Genomic DNA, 20,436 nt, shown 5'->3' with positions numbered 1-20,436 from the left:
TAACATTCTGTGATTCTGTGATCCTGTTAGTCTCACCACAACATTATTGGTTTGGGGGCAAACATTCTTTCAGAGAACAGTTTGGAATGATCTTTTCCCATGTTACGCTCCCATTCCTCTCACATCAGCTGCTGTTATCCAGGATGTGTTGGTACACAGAGGCTGTGCAGACTCCCCACATTGCACTACCAGTTAGAATTCTCTGAAGATAACAACTTAGAATCCAGGATTTTCGTTTCCTAGGGGAATGACTGTGTGCTATGCTCTCTCTTGCTTATCCTCTTCTATAAATTTTGCAAATATATATAGTAGCTTCCCAAAGAAGGAGGAATCTTCAGTCCTAATACCTCTTGCAAAGACTGCTGCTGTGTTTTCATGCTGCATAACTTTAATTTTAATTTAAATATTATCACATAAAATTCTAAGCATTTGGTGCATGCACCATTTCTCTAATGGCATATTATTATTAGGCTAAAAAATCCATGTGATTCTTGTTTAGTCTCTCATTCTGGCCTCATGAGTATTGAGTTCACTGCTATACAGTAGTTCTTCATGCTTACTGTGTGCATAGTGTTTCCTTTTGAGAGGTTTACTATCCAGGAGCACTATGTATTGTGTAGAGTGTTGTTCAGGCTTCCTTTATTGTCCATAGAAGTAAAGACCTTTAAAGGTTGTATAAAAAGCCTAGACTCCTAGTTTAAATGCTTTGTAGAGTGGCTACTTTTTGCAATGCCTCCTACAAAGTCATTTAGTGACAAAAATGGTCACTAAAAGCTTGTAACTTTTTAGTCACTACAATGTCTGAGCTAAGGCATGTGAAGCAGATGGTCTGAGTATGGTCATTAATGTCTACATATTTCTTCTATTTCTTACAAACTTTGAGAGTCCTATATCCAGTTGAAAACAACACACTTTTCTGTCTATTTCAGCTGAAGCAGACAGGGGTGCTCAATTTTTTTAATTTGTGTCACATACATGGTTTAAAATTGGGCCACTAAATAGATGTATTGTTTAAAGGAGATGAGTATAACTAGTCCTATATTTTACATAACCTAAAAGACATATTTAACTAAATGTATTTGACAGGTTATGTTCTCAGTGGATTTCCTTCTCTCTCAGAGGAATACATGACGGTTTCACAGCAAATAGAAAAAATAAAGAATCTAAAATTAAAACCGGATTTCCTGATTAACATTAAGGTAATGTCATCTTCAGTAAGTTGCTAGTAATTTTCCTAATTATTGGTAGGCTCATATGATGTGTAAGTCAAAAAAATAATCTTTTTTCTTTGTGAGTTTGAGTACAATATTTATTGAGGAATATGTTCATTCGATACAAATACTTTTTGTATAGTACTTTTTTTCTTTCTTAAAATTGTTTTCTTTAATATTGGAATAGAATTATACTATTTTGTTCCATTATAAGCATTGTTCAAGTAAAACAAAACTAAAACTTCAGTAGCAGTTATGGTTTTGTACCTCTTCAGATTAGAAGATAGAGATTTTCAAGAAAAGAAAACTTTGAATAATACGATTATAACAGGATTTTGGATACATGTACCTCTGCCATTTAAGTATTTCAGGAAGAAACTTTTCACATGTGGAAGTTAGAAAGCAAAATTATTTTTTTTTACTCAGTAATTGTGAAGCTGCTTCTTAGTCATTATTAATTAATCTCGTTTACAAATCTTAATTTCTTCATAAGTAGTTATATGACATGCCAAATACTTTTCAAAAGTGACTGATACAACTACAGAAGCATAAATCATTTTTAGTGTAGGATAAAGAGGACTTTCTCAGTGTAACTTTAAAGAATGGACTTACTACTACATCCATACTGGTAATTAAAATTAGACGAGGGTGACTCTTCAGACATCAGGCCAGCTGCTCTGACAGAAAACAGCTAACCTCTCTTGTTAGTCAGAATGGGGTGGCCATGCCCAAACTGCCCACTGAGAAGGGCCCTAGGCCTGTGCCCTTCTCCAAATTGTGCCCAGATATTCACCAGGGAGAATCCTCGCTGGCCCACACCAAACTTTGCCAGACTCCACACAGACCAAGTAAAGGTACATATAATCCTGAACAAGGGTTCAGGCCCTTACGCTTGCAATGTTTTAGTTATTGTCAACTAGATTATTTCTGTCTTTCACTCTGAATGTGCAGAAAGAGCTGATGAGGCAACTCTGAATAATCAGCCTCTAGTGCTCCGTTCTCATGGGGTTTTGGATTCTAGTTGTCATAGCTATGTGGTTTGTCAGGTGGTAAGCTTCAGTGCGTGGACCTAGTCTATCACCTTCCCAGATTTAACTCTGTGTTTGTTTTAATTCCATACTTTTGAGACTTAACTGCTTTGACTTGATGCAAATTTGTGAATGCCTACTTCAAACCTTTATTCCCCTGCTCATGGAAAGATCTTAAAATATCAGAGGAACATTTTTGTTCTGCTTACCAGGCAATTTTGATTTTTTCAGCTACAGAAAGTCAATCTTTGTTTTAATACCAGATAGTGAGAAATTCCAGTTCCTCAGAACACATTTTAATAGTGATACTAACTATACTAGAAAGAAAAAAGAATTCTTGACTTCTTGTCAATAATGTCTTCATGTCTTCTCTTCCAGAAAGAGGACTGAGGCTGAATGCTCATTAAAAATCCTTGCCCCCAGGTTAAATTAATAATTTTGCCTTTGATTCGGTGGGTTCAAGGTGTTTTCACAGATATGTCAGAATTTTAACCATTTTCATTATGTCAAAGAAGAAGGGAGATTCTGGGAATAATGAAATACTGCTAGTGGCAGAGCAATCGGAGAGACATTTTGTCTCGCCAAGGAAAAGGACGGAAAATGCGCCTTTGAAAAAAAAGAACCATATCTAAGCAAATTTCTTCTATTTCAAAATGCTCTATGTTTTATAGCAGTCATGTCAACTGTATGACTCACCACAGTAATATAGAAATATCCTACAGGGATACCTCAGGAAATGAGCGTAGTGGGCCTATTGCTAGTAATGGGATCTCAAAATGAGTGTAGCATGCCTGTTGCTAGCAATGCAATCTCAAAAGCTCTGCATTTTCTCTAGAAATCAATTCTCCATTTCTGTAATAATTTAACCTTAAAAACTACAATATTTTCTTGTTATTTCAGCTTTTCATATATGTTTGATGAGTAGGTATTAGTGATTTAGAAAGGAAGAATGATTATTTTTTGCCAAAACTCATCTCCAATTCCATAGTAGAATTTTTAGATATCCATCTTAAGACCTGTTGGACATCTGGGGACCCCAATTACAATTTAGGACAGGTCAGATAAAAGCTTTATTAACTATAATCATAGCAAGCAAACATTCAGACAACATCTCCCTCTCTGCTCCACTGTTCTCTGCTAAGTGACTACACTCCTGATATGGAAAGTAAAATGGTGATGGGGAAAAAACTATGCAAGTGTTAAAATATTGCTTTAATGCTGCTTCTGAAAATTTTGTGCTTACTCAGAATGTTATTGGAGAAAACATTTATGAATCCAAATATTTGCCAAACAGACTCTACCCCTCATTCTGCAGTTTCAGGGAAAATAAAAAGGCAGTACAGTAAACACATTATTTCTTTTTAAATATTTCTTGCTAGTGTTCAGATTATGACTTATGCCAAAGAACATCAGGACAAAGGCAACACCCTGTTTCAGGGGAGGTATATCAGAGGAACCAGTGGGATCCTAATGTTACCGAAAAGCATAAGAAAGATAAAGATCAGCATGAAAGTGAGAATGAAGAAGAAGAGGAGGAGCTGGAAGAAGAAGAGGAGGTACATATTGCTAATTTCTAAATAGTGCAAAGTATTATAATGTACTGTAGACAAAGCAGAATAAATTCTGATATTCTAAAATATCACCATACTACATTATGGATTAATTTTGTTCAACTTTAATGTTAACTCAGTTTCTTTTCTGCTTTAAGAGATGTGGTATGATACTTAAAAAGTAGTTTTAAGTGACAGCAAATGGTGATTATTGTATAGCTTAACCTGGATTCAGTCTCTAACTCAGAAGTCACTGAACTGTTTCTTGCCATGACTTAAAAGGGTGCATCAGGAGAATGGTGACTCTATATCATCTGTTTCTTGGTCTAAACAAATAAAAGCATTCTGAATTTTTGTTTATTGTATTGTGTTTGCAGGACACTAATTTGTTTTTCTGTTTTTTTTTTTTTTTTTTTGTGTTAGACTACTACAAATTGATTTTCCAGTTTTAGTTTTGTTTTGACGAAGGTATTAATTTTTAATGTATTTAATTCAACTGTTCTGGTTTATAACGCTGTCCAGAGACTTACCAATGGAAGCGCTAGGCACCTTCTTCTCAACTTGCAGAAACTACACTTCCTTAGGGTGGGATCACAGTCAGCAACCACTGGACTAATACTCGTTCCAGTACTCTGGAAAACTATTTTATTTACCTTTGAGTAAAGACAAAAATTAATTTAGTACATTTTTTTTCTCTCTATTGAAATATTTAACTTTTCATTCTACAGACTGCAGAAGATCCACGTATGATGCCAGAATTTTTGCATCAATTAGTGCAGAGGCCTGAAGATATTATTGAAAATGCAGAGGAAAGAATTGGAACATATAAGGATATAATGCTTCATCCTTTAGAAGTAAGTAAAACCAAAATAATATGATTATGCACAACAAAAGATTTTTTTCAATGTCTTGCACTTTTTATAATTTGACATTTATTGTATGGAGGTGGGCACAAGGCACACTGTAGCATATCCCCAAGCTTTGAACTTCATACTGAAATCAACAATACAAAATTGTCATCTGTAGATGTTGTTTCTATTCTAGAGTCAAGGTAAAGTAATACACTTTAAGTTTTAAAAGCAAAACCATACCTGCTACCACAGATGCTTCCTAAATCTAGGAAGGGAAGTATTTGAAGAGCCCAGCATATCATCACTATTACCAGAGTCCACTCTAGCATGCAGTCCCATGAGAAACCTGCTCTTTGCATCCATTGTCTCCACTCCAATCAACTCTCTTCCTCACCTGCTTCATTGCCTGCAGTTTTACACACACGCTAATTAGTCCATCAGTTTGCTGCATCACCTATTTAGTATCTTCAGTTGTGACGTTTTTTTCTTTCCTTGTTGTGTTCAGGAAAGTTGCATTTACTATGGGAGGTTTCTGTGTAGATTTTTTTTCCCCAAAAATTCCAGAACAGGTCTAAAGAAATAACTCATTCTTTTTTCTTTAAAAAAAAAAATCTCCTAGTACAAGCGACTGCAAACGCTTCATGTTTGCTGCACACTTGACAATTACTGTTTGTTTATACCCTCCAACTTCCCTTACAGATTAGGCAAACCTATAGATAAAGTTTATAAAACTGATTTTGTGTTCTTTGCTAGACCAACAAACTTGTCACTGCTGTGAAGGGGAGAGCAAAAATGTGTTAATAGTCATACAATCTCACATGGATTTCTCCTAAGCATGCTAATGGGAAGTTGTTTAGATTAAATTACTTCTGCATATACAACAAGCTTCATCACTTTCAACATGTTCCACTAGATAGTAGGTCTTGCTTTGGCTTCACTAATGATGAATGTATTAGTGCCCATACCTAGTGGTCCACTAATACATGAAAAGAACATAAGAACACAGGGGGCTAGCTTTGGCCCAGGTAGAGATGATGAAACTGAAAAAAAAAAAAAAGCTTTTAGGACATGCAGTGTACAATGAACAGGGATAGGTAGAAAGAACTTCGGAGAACAGACTCTGATTTCTTGATAAGCTGCTAGGATGAAGACTAGTAGAGTAAGTGTGAAATACTACAGACAAATACATAGCTACAACATATGAAATAATTGGCTGGACCTCAGTACTGCAGACAATCAACAGCCTGTGGGGTTTTAATTAGTCATAAACTGCGTCACTAAATGTGAGCTAATGTTCAAAAGCAAATTTTATGGACGTACTAATAAAACTATTGTATATAAGCAAATCACAAACTGTTAACAATCTTCTCTGTAGAAGAGTATTAGAAAGAAGTAATTAGTTATTATGTATTTCTACCAAACATAGATATATGTTTGGTCACTTAGATGCAAGAAAATGAACTCTGACCACAAGTGTAGTGAAGAACTGGAATAGATTACCTGCAAAGTTGTAAAGTCACCTTCTGTAGGCTGCTGGTTGGACCCGCATCTGTCAGGAACAGAATGAATGTTTCAGTCCTCAGGCAGAGACATTAACAGTAGATGTAGGATGTCTGTTTTAATCTAGTATCATATTTGCTAATGGGAAAATTGAAAATAACAAAAATCATATGTATTGTTCAAATTTTACAATTTTTGAGAATAAGGACTAAAATGAAAATATTGGTCTCATGGCTGATATTTCCAATAAATTTGATAATTGACATTGTAAAAATTTTCCAGCAGAGAATTAAGGTAGTTAGACAATTAGAAGTTGAATCCTTAAATAAAACTTGACTGTATCCTGGTTCCTTGTAGCATGTGAGCTAGAAGTCATCAGTGCAATGAATCTTGTTTTTGCTCAGGTCCATGGGATTCCATCCTTTGATATGTATAGGGACAGAATGAGCTACAATGTCATTTTCTGGTTATCTATACTCAATTGATTAGTATGTCTTCGTTCTTATTACAGGACTTGATGGCTGAACAGAATAGTCAGTATCTTATTGAACTGGATGGAAATCAGCAACCAGATGATCTCTTTGTAGTAAGTAAGCTATGCACCAGCTTTGTTACCACTAGAAAATAGTTTCTCAACTTTGTGGATTGTTTTATTTATTAAGGTGTTGGCAAAATTTAAAGTTGTGTATAAAACTTATTTAATTACCATTACAATACATGACCTTTAAAATGCTTGCTTTTGTTGCTCTCTTAAAACAATTCTAAGATTCACTGTATTTGCCCCATGTTACAGGAGAATATTTTCAGGCAGGCTACAAACTTTTGTATTTTATCCATCTGCTTTTAATGCTTTATTTTGTGTAGTATTTTCAAATATCACTATTAACATGAGAAATGGAAACATTTTCATTATGATATATTTATGGAATTTGCTTATTTTGTGCTGATATCTAAAATAATGACAAAATTTTTATGAACTTGGGCATTGTTCTACACTTTAATAGAAGACAGTTCATTCTGTTAGCAGTTCTGCTGAATGTTTGTGTCTCGATACTTAGTTTGTAATATAGCAACTCATTCTCCGTGTTGAAAACCTACAATGAGAAAATTTGAAGATAAATGATCTTATCTTCTGTCTCAGAAATAATAGTTGCTTCAAATCAGAATCTGAAGCATGGGGTTGAGAATGAACTGAGAGATTGTCTGACTGTGTAGGAAGTGAGCTGCTCCTGCAGTTTCCCCTCTGTTCTTTGAAACAAATTGAATAATTCATATTTCTGTAAGTGTAATTTCAATTTATGCTTAACTTTACTATCAAGAGTAGTCCTAGGGGAAAAAAAACACTCATTCTACAGTGTTGGAACATGAAATTTCCTCATTTATGATCTGTTTGTGATCATTTATAGTAAATTTTATTTATATAGTAAAGATTTATAGTGAAGGCAATCAAATCGTGTAATGATTCCAATCATTTTACATGTTGTGTAAGACAAAGACCTACTATGAAACTAGTCCAAACATGAGAAAAATTGCTTTATCATGTAAAGAACACCTGCATTCAAGCAAGCTTACATTCAGGAAATACATCAATTAAATATAATATCATCTGATTCTCATTGGTAGACATCTGGTGTAAGTATCTTTTTAAATAAATTACCCAAAACTATATTACTTCCAGTTGTGCACAATTTGATCTCCTAAAGAGAGTTTCCTTCTTTTCAGGTTGGAGCTCATCTGAATACTTCCACTGCTTTGTGGGAAAGAATCCTTCACAGCCTATTCCTTTAGAAGGCTTGGGATTCACAGCATAATGAGGAGATATAGAGGCTGTGATTCAGCATTTTGCACTGCCTGTATCAACCAAATAGCTTGTTAAAACTCACCTCAATAACTAGCTTGGCTCCAGGCTAAAAATTTTGCCTTGGTGTATATGCAGCCATTATATAAATAACAAGTAACAATTTTAAAAGTACTTTGGGAGACCTTTCAGACCACAAACCCAGTGTTGATTTGTACTAAGTCAAGATTTATTTTCTCTTCAGTCAGTGGTAATTCGACTTCAGTCTCTGAGTGTTCGAAGGGGAGCTCCTATAACTAGACTTCAAAGTCATCAAGTAGAAGAGCTGGAGGGACTGGAAAATGTAAGTGTGCTTTTCTAAAAAGTGATTGACTAATAATTTATTTTTTTTTCTGCTGTAAGCTTGCAATATAGCATCTTTGTTTTGCAGCAACTGTTTTGTTTTGCCATGCAACAAGGACATTTTTTGAGCCTTTATTTTCCAGAAATGTGAATTTAAGATAATATGGGGACTGAAATCCACTTAAAAGAGTATGAAAAGAAAAATATCTGTCATTTAAAAAAAAAAAAAAGAAGTTAGACTATTATAATAAAATTTTGAACAAAATGTTTGTTTTAGCAACAGAGGAACAAGGAATTCCTTCCAAGAAAATAAAGAAACTTTAGCCAAAGGATTACAACATCAGCAGCTGACTCTTAGCTCAGTCTTTATTCTTTTCCTCAATGAGAAATAGCATGCTAATACAAATTTAGCAGCATCCTGCCTAGCTGAAATCGCATGCATTGTATTTCCTGTAATTAGAAATGCAAAAAGTTAGTGCTGAATTTTGCTGAATCATTACAATTATAATTTGTGTCCCTTCCAGAACAGACATCTTTGCATAAATGTCTTCACCTACAGTCATCTTTTCTATTTCTTAAACAGAATGTTGAATATATGAATGGTACTGTAATCGGGAGACCTTGCTATACATTTTCAGAGAAACATCCCTCCCTTCACTTTCCTATTTGCTCTGACAAATTCACAAATAAAGGACTTTCTGTGTCAGAGGTCATCTGTATTAGTTAGTTAGTCTGTGTGTGGTCTGTGTATAAGCTTTTAGCATCCACAGGATTTGGGACAAGTTGTGCAGCTTAACTGGACATCATATACAGAATTGCTTCCCTTTTTTGTTGAACTTGTTACCTTTTACTTTGGTAACCTCTAGCTGTTGATGTGCAAAAGTCAGTAAATAGTTTTGTTCGCTGTATCTGCCTTCTAATGCCTCATGATTTCAGACTTCTGTCCTGTTCTTATGTTGGTGTCTTGTTCCTGGACTGAAGAGTTCAGTTCTACTTATTCTTACTTTTTCTTATGTGAAAACATTTTGGTGTGATTGATCAGTCATATTACCTATTTCTGAAACTTCCAATTCTACTGCGTACTTTTTGAGATCAGGGTAGCAGAATACACATAGCAATAAAGATGAGGAAAGGATTTATACAATGAATAAATAAATCTTTCTCTTCTATTCTCTCTTTGCTAAATATTCCTAACATCCAAGTTGGTTTTCTGACTGCTCATGGGCATTGACCAGATGTTTTCATGGAAGTACATATTATAATTCCAAGATCTATTACTGATTTATGACAACTCATCATTTTCTGTGTAAAACTATTCTTTTAACATCTGGCTCCTTAGATTCTGTAGGTCCTTCTGCAGTTCTTCATAGTCAGCACTTGTCTGTACTAGTCTGAATAATCTAGAGTCACCATAAACTTCATTATTCACTCACTATTCACCTCCTGTGACAGATTTGTTAAGCCTACTCTGATCACATGACATTTCTGCATGCCTAAAAGAGGTATTTTAGCCTTACTGTTCCCCCACACAGGCTGTGGTCCTTTCTTCATCCCATTTAGAAAAAATCTTGGCCATTTTCTGTTGTCTTCAATAAATGGCTGATTTGTACATCCTTATCATTTTAAACTTCTGAAAATAATAAATCATGCCTACAGGAACTATTTTAAGTACTATTTCTATTAAATAAAATTGCAAAACTAGATAGTTTCTCTTAAAATTGTCCTACAGTTCTGAAATATGTAAGTTTTAAAAAAAAAAAAAAATCTAAAAAGCATGATGTGGTTTTCTTTTAAGTTTGCTTATTTTCCAGCAAAATATTACAAAAAAGGCTAAGAACAAGGCATACATAGCTTCAGACTAAAAAGACAGATGTTGTTATTGTTGTTTTAATAAACAGGATGAACTTTTCCGGGTTCTGTCATCTTGCAACCCAATAGCACACAGGTATCGATGGCGTAGAAGCAGATGGGGGCAAGCATGTCCTGTGGCTCTAAAGGAAGGTGATATCGTAATGGGGAACCCAGAGCTGGCTGTCAGGTTAGCAAAATTTGATACATTTTGGTTTTATTGCTATTTTATAAAATAACAGTCTATAGGTCTTAGCTTTTCTTCTGTTTCAAGTTTTCTAGGTAAAATGTACGTACTCTCATCCTCAGAGGCATTGAAAAAATTTATGCTGAATCCACGGCCTTACCTGTTACCACCAATGCCACTTCCTCCTTGTAAAGTACTAGTATTTGGTCCTCCTTTCTCTGGAAGAACAACTATTTGTAACCTAATTGCACACAAATATAAAGGACAGGTAGGTTTATAAATGTCTTATGTAACAAGGGTATCACCTGGGACTTGGGAATCAATTAAGCATATTCTTACTCCTGTTGTCTTATTAACATACTCATTGCAAACATATGAACTACAGAGGAAACAGGAATTTAGTGACATTCATTCATATAAAAGTAGCTAAATTTTTTTTTTTAATTTTTCCTCTCTATGTAAAACAAGTATTTTTGTCAGTTATTTGTCTTGGCATAAGAATATTAGTAATAACTTCTGTATCTAAGCTAATTAAATGTAAGTGCAAGTTAGAAATTATTAGGATCTGTGACTTTTTTTTTCCAAATAATTTCACTAGGTTCTTGATATGGCCAAACTCATTCAAACCCATGTGGAAAAATCAAGAGAAGAAAACACTGAGCAAGTGAGAAGGGATGCAGTAGAAAAAGCTATAACAGCAGTGAAATACAGGTTGGAATTAGAAAAACAGTCAACAGAATCAGGTGAGTAAGGTGTTCCATTGTCTTTGAAGCTATTTTATTTGCTTTATAGTACATAAGTGAAGCAATTGCTGTCACTTCAACTTATAAAATATCACGGAAGTTGTTATGGTTGTTGTACATTAAATATGAACTAAAAGAACATGCTGTGAAGGGAATAGCTGAGTAGAATTCAGGATTTTTGATTCATATAAATCCTCTGAAGCTAAGAGCTACAAGTATGTAAGGAAGAGTTTCCTGAGCTCTTTTTGAAAGAATAAATTGGTTCTGACTGATACTGGTTGGAAACTTTCCATTTGAACAACTTTCTGACAAGTTAAATCTCTGCAAAACTGAAATTTTCTTCAAGAGAGCATCTTGTCAGCTAGGCTGATGTGAATCCACAATCTACAGATTTTCCACTTTGGAGCAGCCTTCCATGATGCTGTCTCAGATGACACATTCACAAGACTCTCCAGCTGTGGTTACCTTTATACTTCTTAAGCTGACCAGATTTTTGCAGATGGATGAGTTCAGAAAATATTTTGAAAAGTTGAAAAGAACATGTTCTTTTAATACCTTTTAAACAAAATTTGGATTTTTTTTCAGGCAATTTATTGTTATTTTTCCAAAATTATTTATTTTTAAATGAAAATTTTCCGCTCAATTGGAATTGCCTATTCCAGTTAGCTCTAGGTAATTGTGCAAATGGCTTTTTTCCTTACTCAGCTAAGCAAGGGATCACCATATTTGACTACTCATGTGTAGATAGATATCTAACAAGAAGTCAGTATATTCCTCTGCTGGTGCAGAACACAGAGGCTGGCAGTGATAGAAAACCCATTGGCACTGCAGCAAGAATAAGGGGGGAAACTATGACACCAAAATTAAAACCATTAAACAGTGTTACATTCCAGGTTTGTGGCTATGTAAATACTTCTAAGAACAGGTATGTGAGATCATATTAGAATTAATGAGAACTTAATTCTAATTATTAAACTTTGAGAGCTCCTTTTATTGCAAAACAGAACTATAAACAGATGAAGGATATAAATTGTCATAGAAATTAAGAAAGCTTCAAAAGAGTAAATTAAAAATTTTTGGAAGCTTCAATCTGGATCTAGAGGTAACTATCCCAGAAAGTATTTCCTATTCGTGACAAAATTATTTAGTTAATTACCTAGTAATTCTGCCTTTTGAGAGGATTTCAGAGAATCACTAAAAATTATGCAAAAGACATATATCAGTTTAATTAGTTAAAGGGCCCCCTGACTGTCCTGAGTGCCTCCAGATCCAGTTCAGGAATAGACTATAAGGCTATGAAATTTCACTGAAGTCCACAGAGTTTCTGTCCACTGTCAGACTGTCAAGAGATTGAAGCTGTTGGTGCTGAGGATTCCATATCAGTGTCGTGCACAGAGGACTTTCAGACTAGATGTATTGTGATTTCATGGGCTGAACACTTGGTAGTTTCAACATAATGTGTGCACCTGGAAGAACTCAATTAGTTTGCATGTTCAAAGAGTGCTTTGCCATGTGTACCAAAGTATGGGAAGGATCAGGAGGTTCACTTAAAACATACTCTTCTGATTCAAACTAAAAAGGCAACATACACACGCTCAGAGGGTCACAGTCTGTTAATGTGCTCAGGTGACATCAAGCTCAAATAGTACCACATTGCTCTGTTTGGAGAAAAAATAGGGGAGAGTATCAAATCTATTGAACTGAAGACATGGACAGGATTTGGGGATTTTTAAACTTTTTTCTAGCTTTTGTCATTATCTCTGATCCCTTTTAAGGGAAGAAACAGTCATATAGAAAACTGGTCCTAGTCTTATCTTCACTAGGGTTGGAAAAATGCTCGTGATCCTAGGAGGTGTGTTGGGGTATTCCACAGACTGGGAGGCTGCGGTTGGAAAGAAGGCTGACATGCACCTGGTTTAGTCAGATGGATTTTGTGGTGAAGAATTTTTATAAAAGGGTTTTCTACTGATACAGTTTTCTGTAAATTTAATAAGATTTCACAACTTCAGGAGACTTGCAAGAACATGGGAGTGTCAAAGAAGGAGATGATTCTGAAGAACCCACTGAAACTAGAGAGGGAGTAAACTTTGAAGAGGAGGCTATAGTAAAATCTGCCATCATCCAAAAAAGTAAAAAGCAAATTTTAGCTGTTTTAAGCATGTCATTCCATGCCTTCAGTGTGTCTTGAAAATCAAAAAGTGAAAGATAATATTTCTTTTTTCCTCATTTACACTTGTCAGATTATTGTAAATTTTGCTGATGAAATCTCAAATGGAATGCTTAATTTTGTCATTGAAAGATATTAACCCACTAACACCACATTAGTGTACAGGTGGGTAAAGCTCTCACTGACCTTTGTAAGAGCTAAGCATGTATTTTTATGAAAAGTTTGGTATTTTCATCTACATATCTTTTTACAGCATAAGATTGTTTCAGAATTTTTTAATAGATAAAAAGAATGGCTATCAATTCACACACAAAAAAAAAAAAAGTGAAGAAAGGATCTGAATTCAAGAACAAGATCTCTTGCCACTTGAATAGGAGAAACTGAAAAGTATGCTGAATTTTAATTAACTTGTTGAAATATGCTTAAACAAATGAAATCTCTTTGTAAGCCTGACATGGTTTACAAATAGCAGTATTTTTTTTCATGCAGAACAAACTACTATTTCATCTCAACCGAAGAAGACAGATTATTAGGTAGATCCAATTCATGGACACACATGAAATGTATTTATAAGGACCCAGAATGATGATAAACTAAATGTGGGATTGTGAGATAGTTTTTAGAAGTTTGTCTTTTTAAAGAAAAACATTCATTCCTTCAGTTATATTCTTAATTTAATTTATGACATTCTACACCAGCAAAAGGTGTTGAAGCGAGCACTAAAGAAAGATCTGTTTCTTGAACTGGAGAAGTGGAATATATCTTTTGCTGTGATAACTGTAAAGTCTATTTTGGTTTGGGTTTAAGTTGTTTTGTTTAAGTTTGTGTTAAGTTGTTTGAGTTTGTTTTTTTTTTCAGAATGGAAACAATTAGTAAGATTGTCCCTTTCCCAGGGAGCTTTGCAAAAATAACCTGATAATGTGTAAATCTGAGCACATCAAAAGTATCAACACAATCAGTGACAAATCTTGGCATAATTGCAGAAAGTAAATAAGGGATTTTTTCCAAATTATGCTCTTCACATAGTAGATATTGAAGTTGCTTAAAACAATTCTTCACCAAATGTTATCAGATTAGTATCTAATCAGTGAACTAACTCTAAGTGTTCCTTAAAAAATTTTAAACAATTACAGTCCACTGCATGAGTAATTAATAACAGAATATGGATCCAATATGAACATTTTCTGCATTTAGGGAATGCAGCCTTCTTGATTGTTGACAGTATACTGTCCTGATCTATGCATTGTATTGATTTTTAAATTAATCTGTTCAACTTTTTGATTTAGGAATCAAAGAGAAATCAAATCAAAGGAAATTCTCAGGTGCTGCAGGTGCCTGATTGTTCCAGTACACAAATGTCTTCCCATTCATATTGAAGCAATATTTCACTTAGTAGTACAAAGTACTATACAGTTAAAAAGTTGTGGGGTTTTTTGGTTTTGTTTTGTTGGGTTTTTTTTTATAATGAGAGAGCAAACCAAGATCTTAAAACTTATCTTATGAAATACCCTCTAGAACTGCTTTAGAAGAACTGGTATTTCTTTCTTTCTCAGTATGATTGTGTAATACTACTTACAATGACTGCTTCACTATAATTATTAAGTGGCTGGATTTAATTGCCTAGCAGTTATTCCTGACCAGAGGAAATAAGTATTTTGGTATTTTGTAAAGTGCTTTAAAAGATCTATGTTGTTAGGAATGTCAGAGGTAACCGCTGACCACCCAGAAGTTCAAGCAATGGTAGAAGAAGCCATAAAAAGTGCATCAGTCTCTGAAGTTACACTGTCACCTGAAATATATGCTGAAGTGCTGGAGGGAGCTATTGCAGAGGTAAAACTACAAGTACTGTATGGCTAAGCACTTTCTTTTAGTAAACGCAACATGTAACAGTTTATACATTGTCAATATATGTTCTTAATTCTTTCATTTAGTTTATATTACATAGGATTGAGGAGAGCCTGAGCAAGATCATGAAAGACAAGTCTGTTGAGGACTACTATATAATTATACAAATTATTTCTGTCTTGCAAAGTACCTGGACTACAAACTGTTAAAGGCTAGGAGAATTATCTGAGGGAAGTGTCACTGTATGCTTGCCCTATTCCTATACTCCTAGTCACTATAAAAGAGCTCAACACGAGATATCAGTGTTTGAAAAAAATGTATATGAAGGTTTATCCAAGAACCTTGAATTCTTTTCAATTTGCTCACTGGTTTGTAACTATTGAAACTGGAATCTTGAAATAAATTCTTTAACCTTAAAAAATCACTGGCACATTAATCTTTATGTTTAAAATGTTTTTATGTCATTCAGACATATGAAGTTATAAATATCTTACTTGTTATTGGCCTGAAATGACAGTATCGAAAAATCATCATTTATAATTTAGAAAATAATTTTGTATTGTGCAGTCTTTTTAAACAGCTCACACAAATACCTTAGTCTTTTTATGTTACTGAACCTGGCATTTTATAACAGCTTATGAAGAACAACAAAGACAGGTTTCCTGGTGCTCCAGAAAAAGGAGGATGGGTAGTCGATAACTACCCTCTGTCAGTAGATCACTGGTCAGCTTTATCAGAAAAAGGACTTTTACCTGGCACTGTTGTCTGTCTGAAGGATACGGAAAAAGATGGTTAGTAAATGCACACTAATCAAAGTTAATATTTTCTTTTTTCTGCGTTGATATCTGCATATAAAGCACACTTATAAGAAAAAACTAATAGCTATGTCCCATTTATAAAGTTTCAGAGGTCTAGAGAAGGAAGAACCTAGTGCATCGAGGGTACCCCAAATTTTTTACAATTTGGATTAAGGGAATTACAGAGAATTGAAAACAGGAATGACTTAAAAAAGAAGTAAAGAAAATTCTTCCCATTAGTAGTCCTGTTTATTATTTCCTCCTATTTACAATCAGCACGAAATACCACTGGACTCTTGCAGCTTCAGACTTTTGTGTTCTGTGTCTGGCTGGCCACCAGCTTGCAACGTGGCTCTCGGGCAGATGTTCCTCTCAGTGCGTTGGTTTCCACGCTTGCTAAATAAGATAATAGATATGAACTTACTCTGCTTGAGAGAAAAGAGGGGGAGAAATATGTGTCTGCATGTGTATCCCGTTCCCCATCCTGGGCTCAAAAAAGTTGCACAACTTCTTATCCAGATTGATGCAATAGCTTAGTACCCATGAATTCAGAGGAACCGAACAGATTCATACGCTGTTAAAAGTTTTGCCTGACAAATCATGTTGTAATGGATTATGCCTGCTTGATTCATACCACACCACAAATTTCATTGCCCTGTGGCAATGTTTGATCATCACCTGTTCAACCCCATCCATTATCAGAAGGTCTTTGAGTATTAGAAAACTCCCTTTAAGAAAGGAATGATACATCTATTCATACTTAGTTAAAGAAAGCTCAGTAACTGCCTGGTGCTAGAATCAGTCCAGAGAGCTTTTCAAACCCATATCCCTGAATTTAAAAATCAACTTGAGCAAATCAAGGTTACACAGTTTACGTAAAACAGATTATAGATATATACGTTTATTTATTTATTTAAAACAAAAAAGCAAGCTTTTGAAAAGCGTGTCATCTGATTAGCTAATCATCCTCACAACTGAGCTGCAGTACCTAGGCTACTTAGTCATGAAGCTTTATGAAATTTTGTAACACCTTGAACATCTTAAATTCCAGTGTGGCTGGAGCACGTATACAGACTAAAGACAGGCTGAACATTTTTATGAGAAAGTTCTAGACCCTGTGTTTGTCAGAAAAGCGTATCTGCTGTTCCTATTGTTCAGGAAGACCTCATCTCACACACTTTATGGAAGAACTTAAAGACAAACTGTATTTCCAAGCCTCATCTTCATTTCCCAGACATTTGAAGCATATTGAAATGTTCATGAACCTAGTTTCTGGGACACAGTGCATTGCCCTTTCTTACAGCCACAAAAAGCACCTTATTCCTGGAGTTGACAAGCAGTAAGGTGATATTAATGCAGCATACTAAACAACAAACAGCAGGAGTGAAGCTCTAGCCTTTTCCACAAGGAGAGGACTGAGGTGGGAGAGATGCTTTCAGAATTATGTTAACTTCCACTTCCCAGAATTTAACAAATCAGTGAATTAATTGGATAAAATTGTAGCTTTTTGCTTATAAATAACTTTTCTTAAATTTAGCTATTCTGTTTCATAGTGGGTTTTGGTGTTTTTTATCTTTTTCATTTGGGCAGTTGTGTTAACTCTATTTGATTCCCACTGATTTCTGTTGCTTAAATAATAATGTAATTGTGGAGTTTATATTTTCATAGCATTTTGAGTCATTACTTTGTAAGCTATTCCCTGAACTAGTCTAAACTGGCATAACTCCACTGATGGAAAGGGACTTCAGCCACAAGGCCATATATCATACATCTATTTGTCAAAGTAAGTCAGTCAATGGAGTTCCTAGTAGCAGCAACATATTATTCATTTCTGTCAACCAGCTGTAGTAGTGTAGGTATGTACATTCTTTATATTTTTCATTTGAACATTTTTTGTTTCTTCATAGTTTTCTTTGTACACATACAAACAAAATAAATGCCAGAGTAATGCATGTTATATGGAAATATAAGATAAATTCTTTCAGTGCTGTCTCCCCTTATAGTCTTCATCATAACCTTCCAAAATCCCAGATTCAGTTCATTAGGTGCCTGAAATAGAAAGCAATGGTTTAAAACCTTAGAAAACAACAGTATAGTAACATTTCAGTGATACATATGCCTTTTCTTGGGTTTAAAACCAAGTAGGAAAGTTGTCTATCATCTATTAAATAATTTTCCCAACTCAAATAACTTTAGCTTTATACAGATGTATAAAACTCAATACTGTTGTGTAATTGTACTGCAGGAGTCTGTATACTACACAGAACATACTTAGAAAACAGGGATGAAATTGATTCCAAGATTTTGAAAAGACTAACAGATGAAGCTCCAGAAAAGAAAGAAGAAGCAAGGTAAAATATTTCAAATATCGGAATGTGTAAAATGAGCACAGGAAAATCCTATCCTTACTTTGTGCTAAAGATATCAGCACATTTATCAACACAAATGTACTAAAACAGTACACGAAGACTAGTTGTGGTGTATAGGAAATAATAAAATATGTGTTAACTTCGAGGAATATCTCGTTTAGATTAGTAAATATGGTGGCAGAAGAGTCTCTTGCTAAATGCATTTTCATTAGCCTTTCATTAGTCCAGCCTTTTGATGTAATGAGACAATAACATTTTACATGATAAGGTATATTTGATTTGTATTTTGTACAAACCAAGTTATACTTCAACTCCCAACAGTATATTTCCACATTTTTTACTTTACATTTAATATGTCTGAAGCTTGCTTCAGTAGTATTTTTATAAGTCTAAAGATGAATAATCTCTTACTTACAGAAGAGAAATGCAAGATGAACTGACATCAGAGGAAGATCAATCTCTAGAGGCTGCTAAGGAGAAAGGTAAAAGTGTGTATCATTTGACTTCTATTTAATCTAATTATGTGTTTCAAATCATTTAGCAATTTGGTTTCTATGCAGATTTTACAGTTTCCCTTTTACATTCAGCATCTAGCAAAAAATGATTTAACATTACAGTGCTTCTTTCCTTCACTGATCCAGGCATTCATTTCTATTTGTCATTCTTAATGAATGTTACAAAATAGAGACATGTATTAAATCTGCCAGCACAGTTAAGGTTTTCAATAAATCTGAAGGACAGGACTCTATCTCATCTAGAAACTTTTCTAAGTGGGTTATTAACTGTATTGAAACTTCCTACTCATAAAAAAATCTGTATCCCCTCACAAGCTGGAAAACATTGTTAAAACTTAGCCAATAGCTAATAAGAAAATCTCAAAACTGATTTTCTGTTCTTCCTCCAAGAAGCTCAGCCTGAAACAATTAAAGGGGAACAGAAATTATTTCAGGAGTGGCTTTCTTGACGTGCATTAAAAATTGCTGAATATGGTAGCAGTATACACTATGAATTACTGAATCTAGTAGCCCAGTAGAGGTGAGGCTGCTGCAGATCCATGTCCCCAGGACCATGCAGTAATGAGTCTGAACATGTATTCCCATTTCCCCTTTCAACCCCTTCTTACTCTGTTATCCATGCTTGTTCCTCCCCAAACCACTCTGATCCCTCCTTCTCCTTGCCTTTGGTCCTTCTCAGAAATGCCTCATATATATTAATTGTGTTTTACAATCCCAAACTGTGCTTCCTGGCATTCCCTAATGAATCTCATACCCTGCAGGCAGTAACTGGCCTCAGACAGGGAAAGCCTGTCTGGTTAACTCATGTCAATAGATCTCACACCCAGACAGTGCCTTCATCGTCCTCTTCTAATGACCCTGAGGAGAGCCAAGTCAAGTTATCTTTGTTCTGATTAGGTTATTGGGGTTCCACCTGTCATTGTTCCTCCTCTCCTTTGTGCTTATGGAGATTAGCCTTTACTAACATAGCAACACAAAAAAATAACAGAATTATGTGTATTACATGAGGTTTCCGATCTAATAACAATATTAATAAAACATAATGGGTAAAGATATTTTTACTTTGCTTCTTTCCATATTGTCAGAACCATATATTATTTTTGTCAAGCCACTTTTTATTTCCTGTAAAGTTTGTGCTTTTATCAGAATTGTGCTATAATTTGTTTCTAGCAATGAAAATATAATTGTCTTGGGCAAGAGTGAATAATCTGTGAGGAGTGAGATTTTGAGGGGCAGGCCAACTGTCACAAATAGGCTGGATTTTTGGACTTCAGACAGTTCTCTCAGTTGGGTTGAGGTTTAAAATTAATTCCAGTTAGTTTCGACATTTTTGAACTCCAACACTAAAAAAAGTTCCAGGGTTGTACTTTCCTTTTTGCCTTCTTTTATCACTGCCTGCTTCCTTAGAAGAGTGTTGCTGTCTGATTTGGATCAGTTGTCAGGATGAAGTATTATGCCTGAGTATCTGTCTCTACATTAAGAACTAGATTGGAGACTTTAGCATAAATTATCACCTAAGACCTGGAGCTGAAACTAAAATTGAAGTGCGTGAATTCCCACTTTTTTTTATCTTTCAGCAGTGGGGGCCTAGACTGCCAGTACTGTCTTCCTTTCAAACATTTCAAACAGAATATACTGGTTTCTACAGAAATATATTATAGCCAAGCTTATGTTCTTTATTGCCA

The 20,436-nt window shown here is 34.7% G+C and overlaps 1 protein-coding gene across 1 annotated transcript in view; it reads left to right on the top strand.

Moving 5' to 3' along the window:
• Positions 1–1,086: 1,086 nt before the first annotated feature.
• Positions 1,087–20,436, top strand: part of AK9 (adenylate kinase 9) — a gene marked incomplete at both ends in the record, with an annotated part of 58,062 nt that continues 38,712 nt past the window's right edge. Inside the window, 13 exon segments of the mRNA XM_008936770.1 lie at positions 1,087–1,199; positions 3,619–3,795; positions 4,518–4,643; positions 6,652–6,726; positions 8,183–8,281; positions 10,179–10,318; positions 10,403–10,583; positions 10,914–11,058; positions 13,068–13,187; positions 14,922–15,055; positions 15,705–15,861; positions 18,113–18,213; positions 18,625–18,718. Of these exon segments, the coding sequence (XP_008935018.1) occupies positions 1,087–1,199; positions 3,619–3,795; positions 4,518–4,643; positions 6,652–6,726; positions 8,183–8,281; positions 10,179–10,318; positions 10,403–10,583; positions 10,914–11,058; positions 13,068–13,187; positions 14,922–15,055; positions 15,705–15,861; positions 18,113–18,213; positions 18,625–18,718 (1,662 nt within the window).

Source organism: Merops nubicus, unplaced genomic scaffold (assembly GCF_000691845.1).
Source record: "Merops nubicus isolate BGI_N331 unplaced genomic scaffold, ASM69184v1 scaffold35943, whole genome shotgun sequence".
Classification (NCBI taxonomy): Eukaryota; Metazoa; Chordata; class Aves; order Coraciiformes; family Meropidae; genus Merops; species Merops nubicus.
The sequence above is the reverse complement of the archived record's forward strand: the minus strand, read 5'-3'. Positions and strand labels throughout refer to the sequence as shown.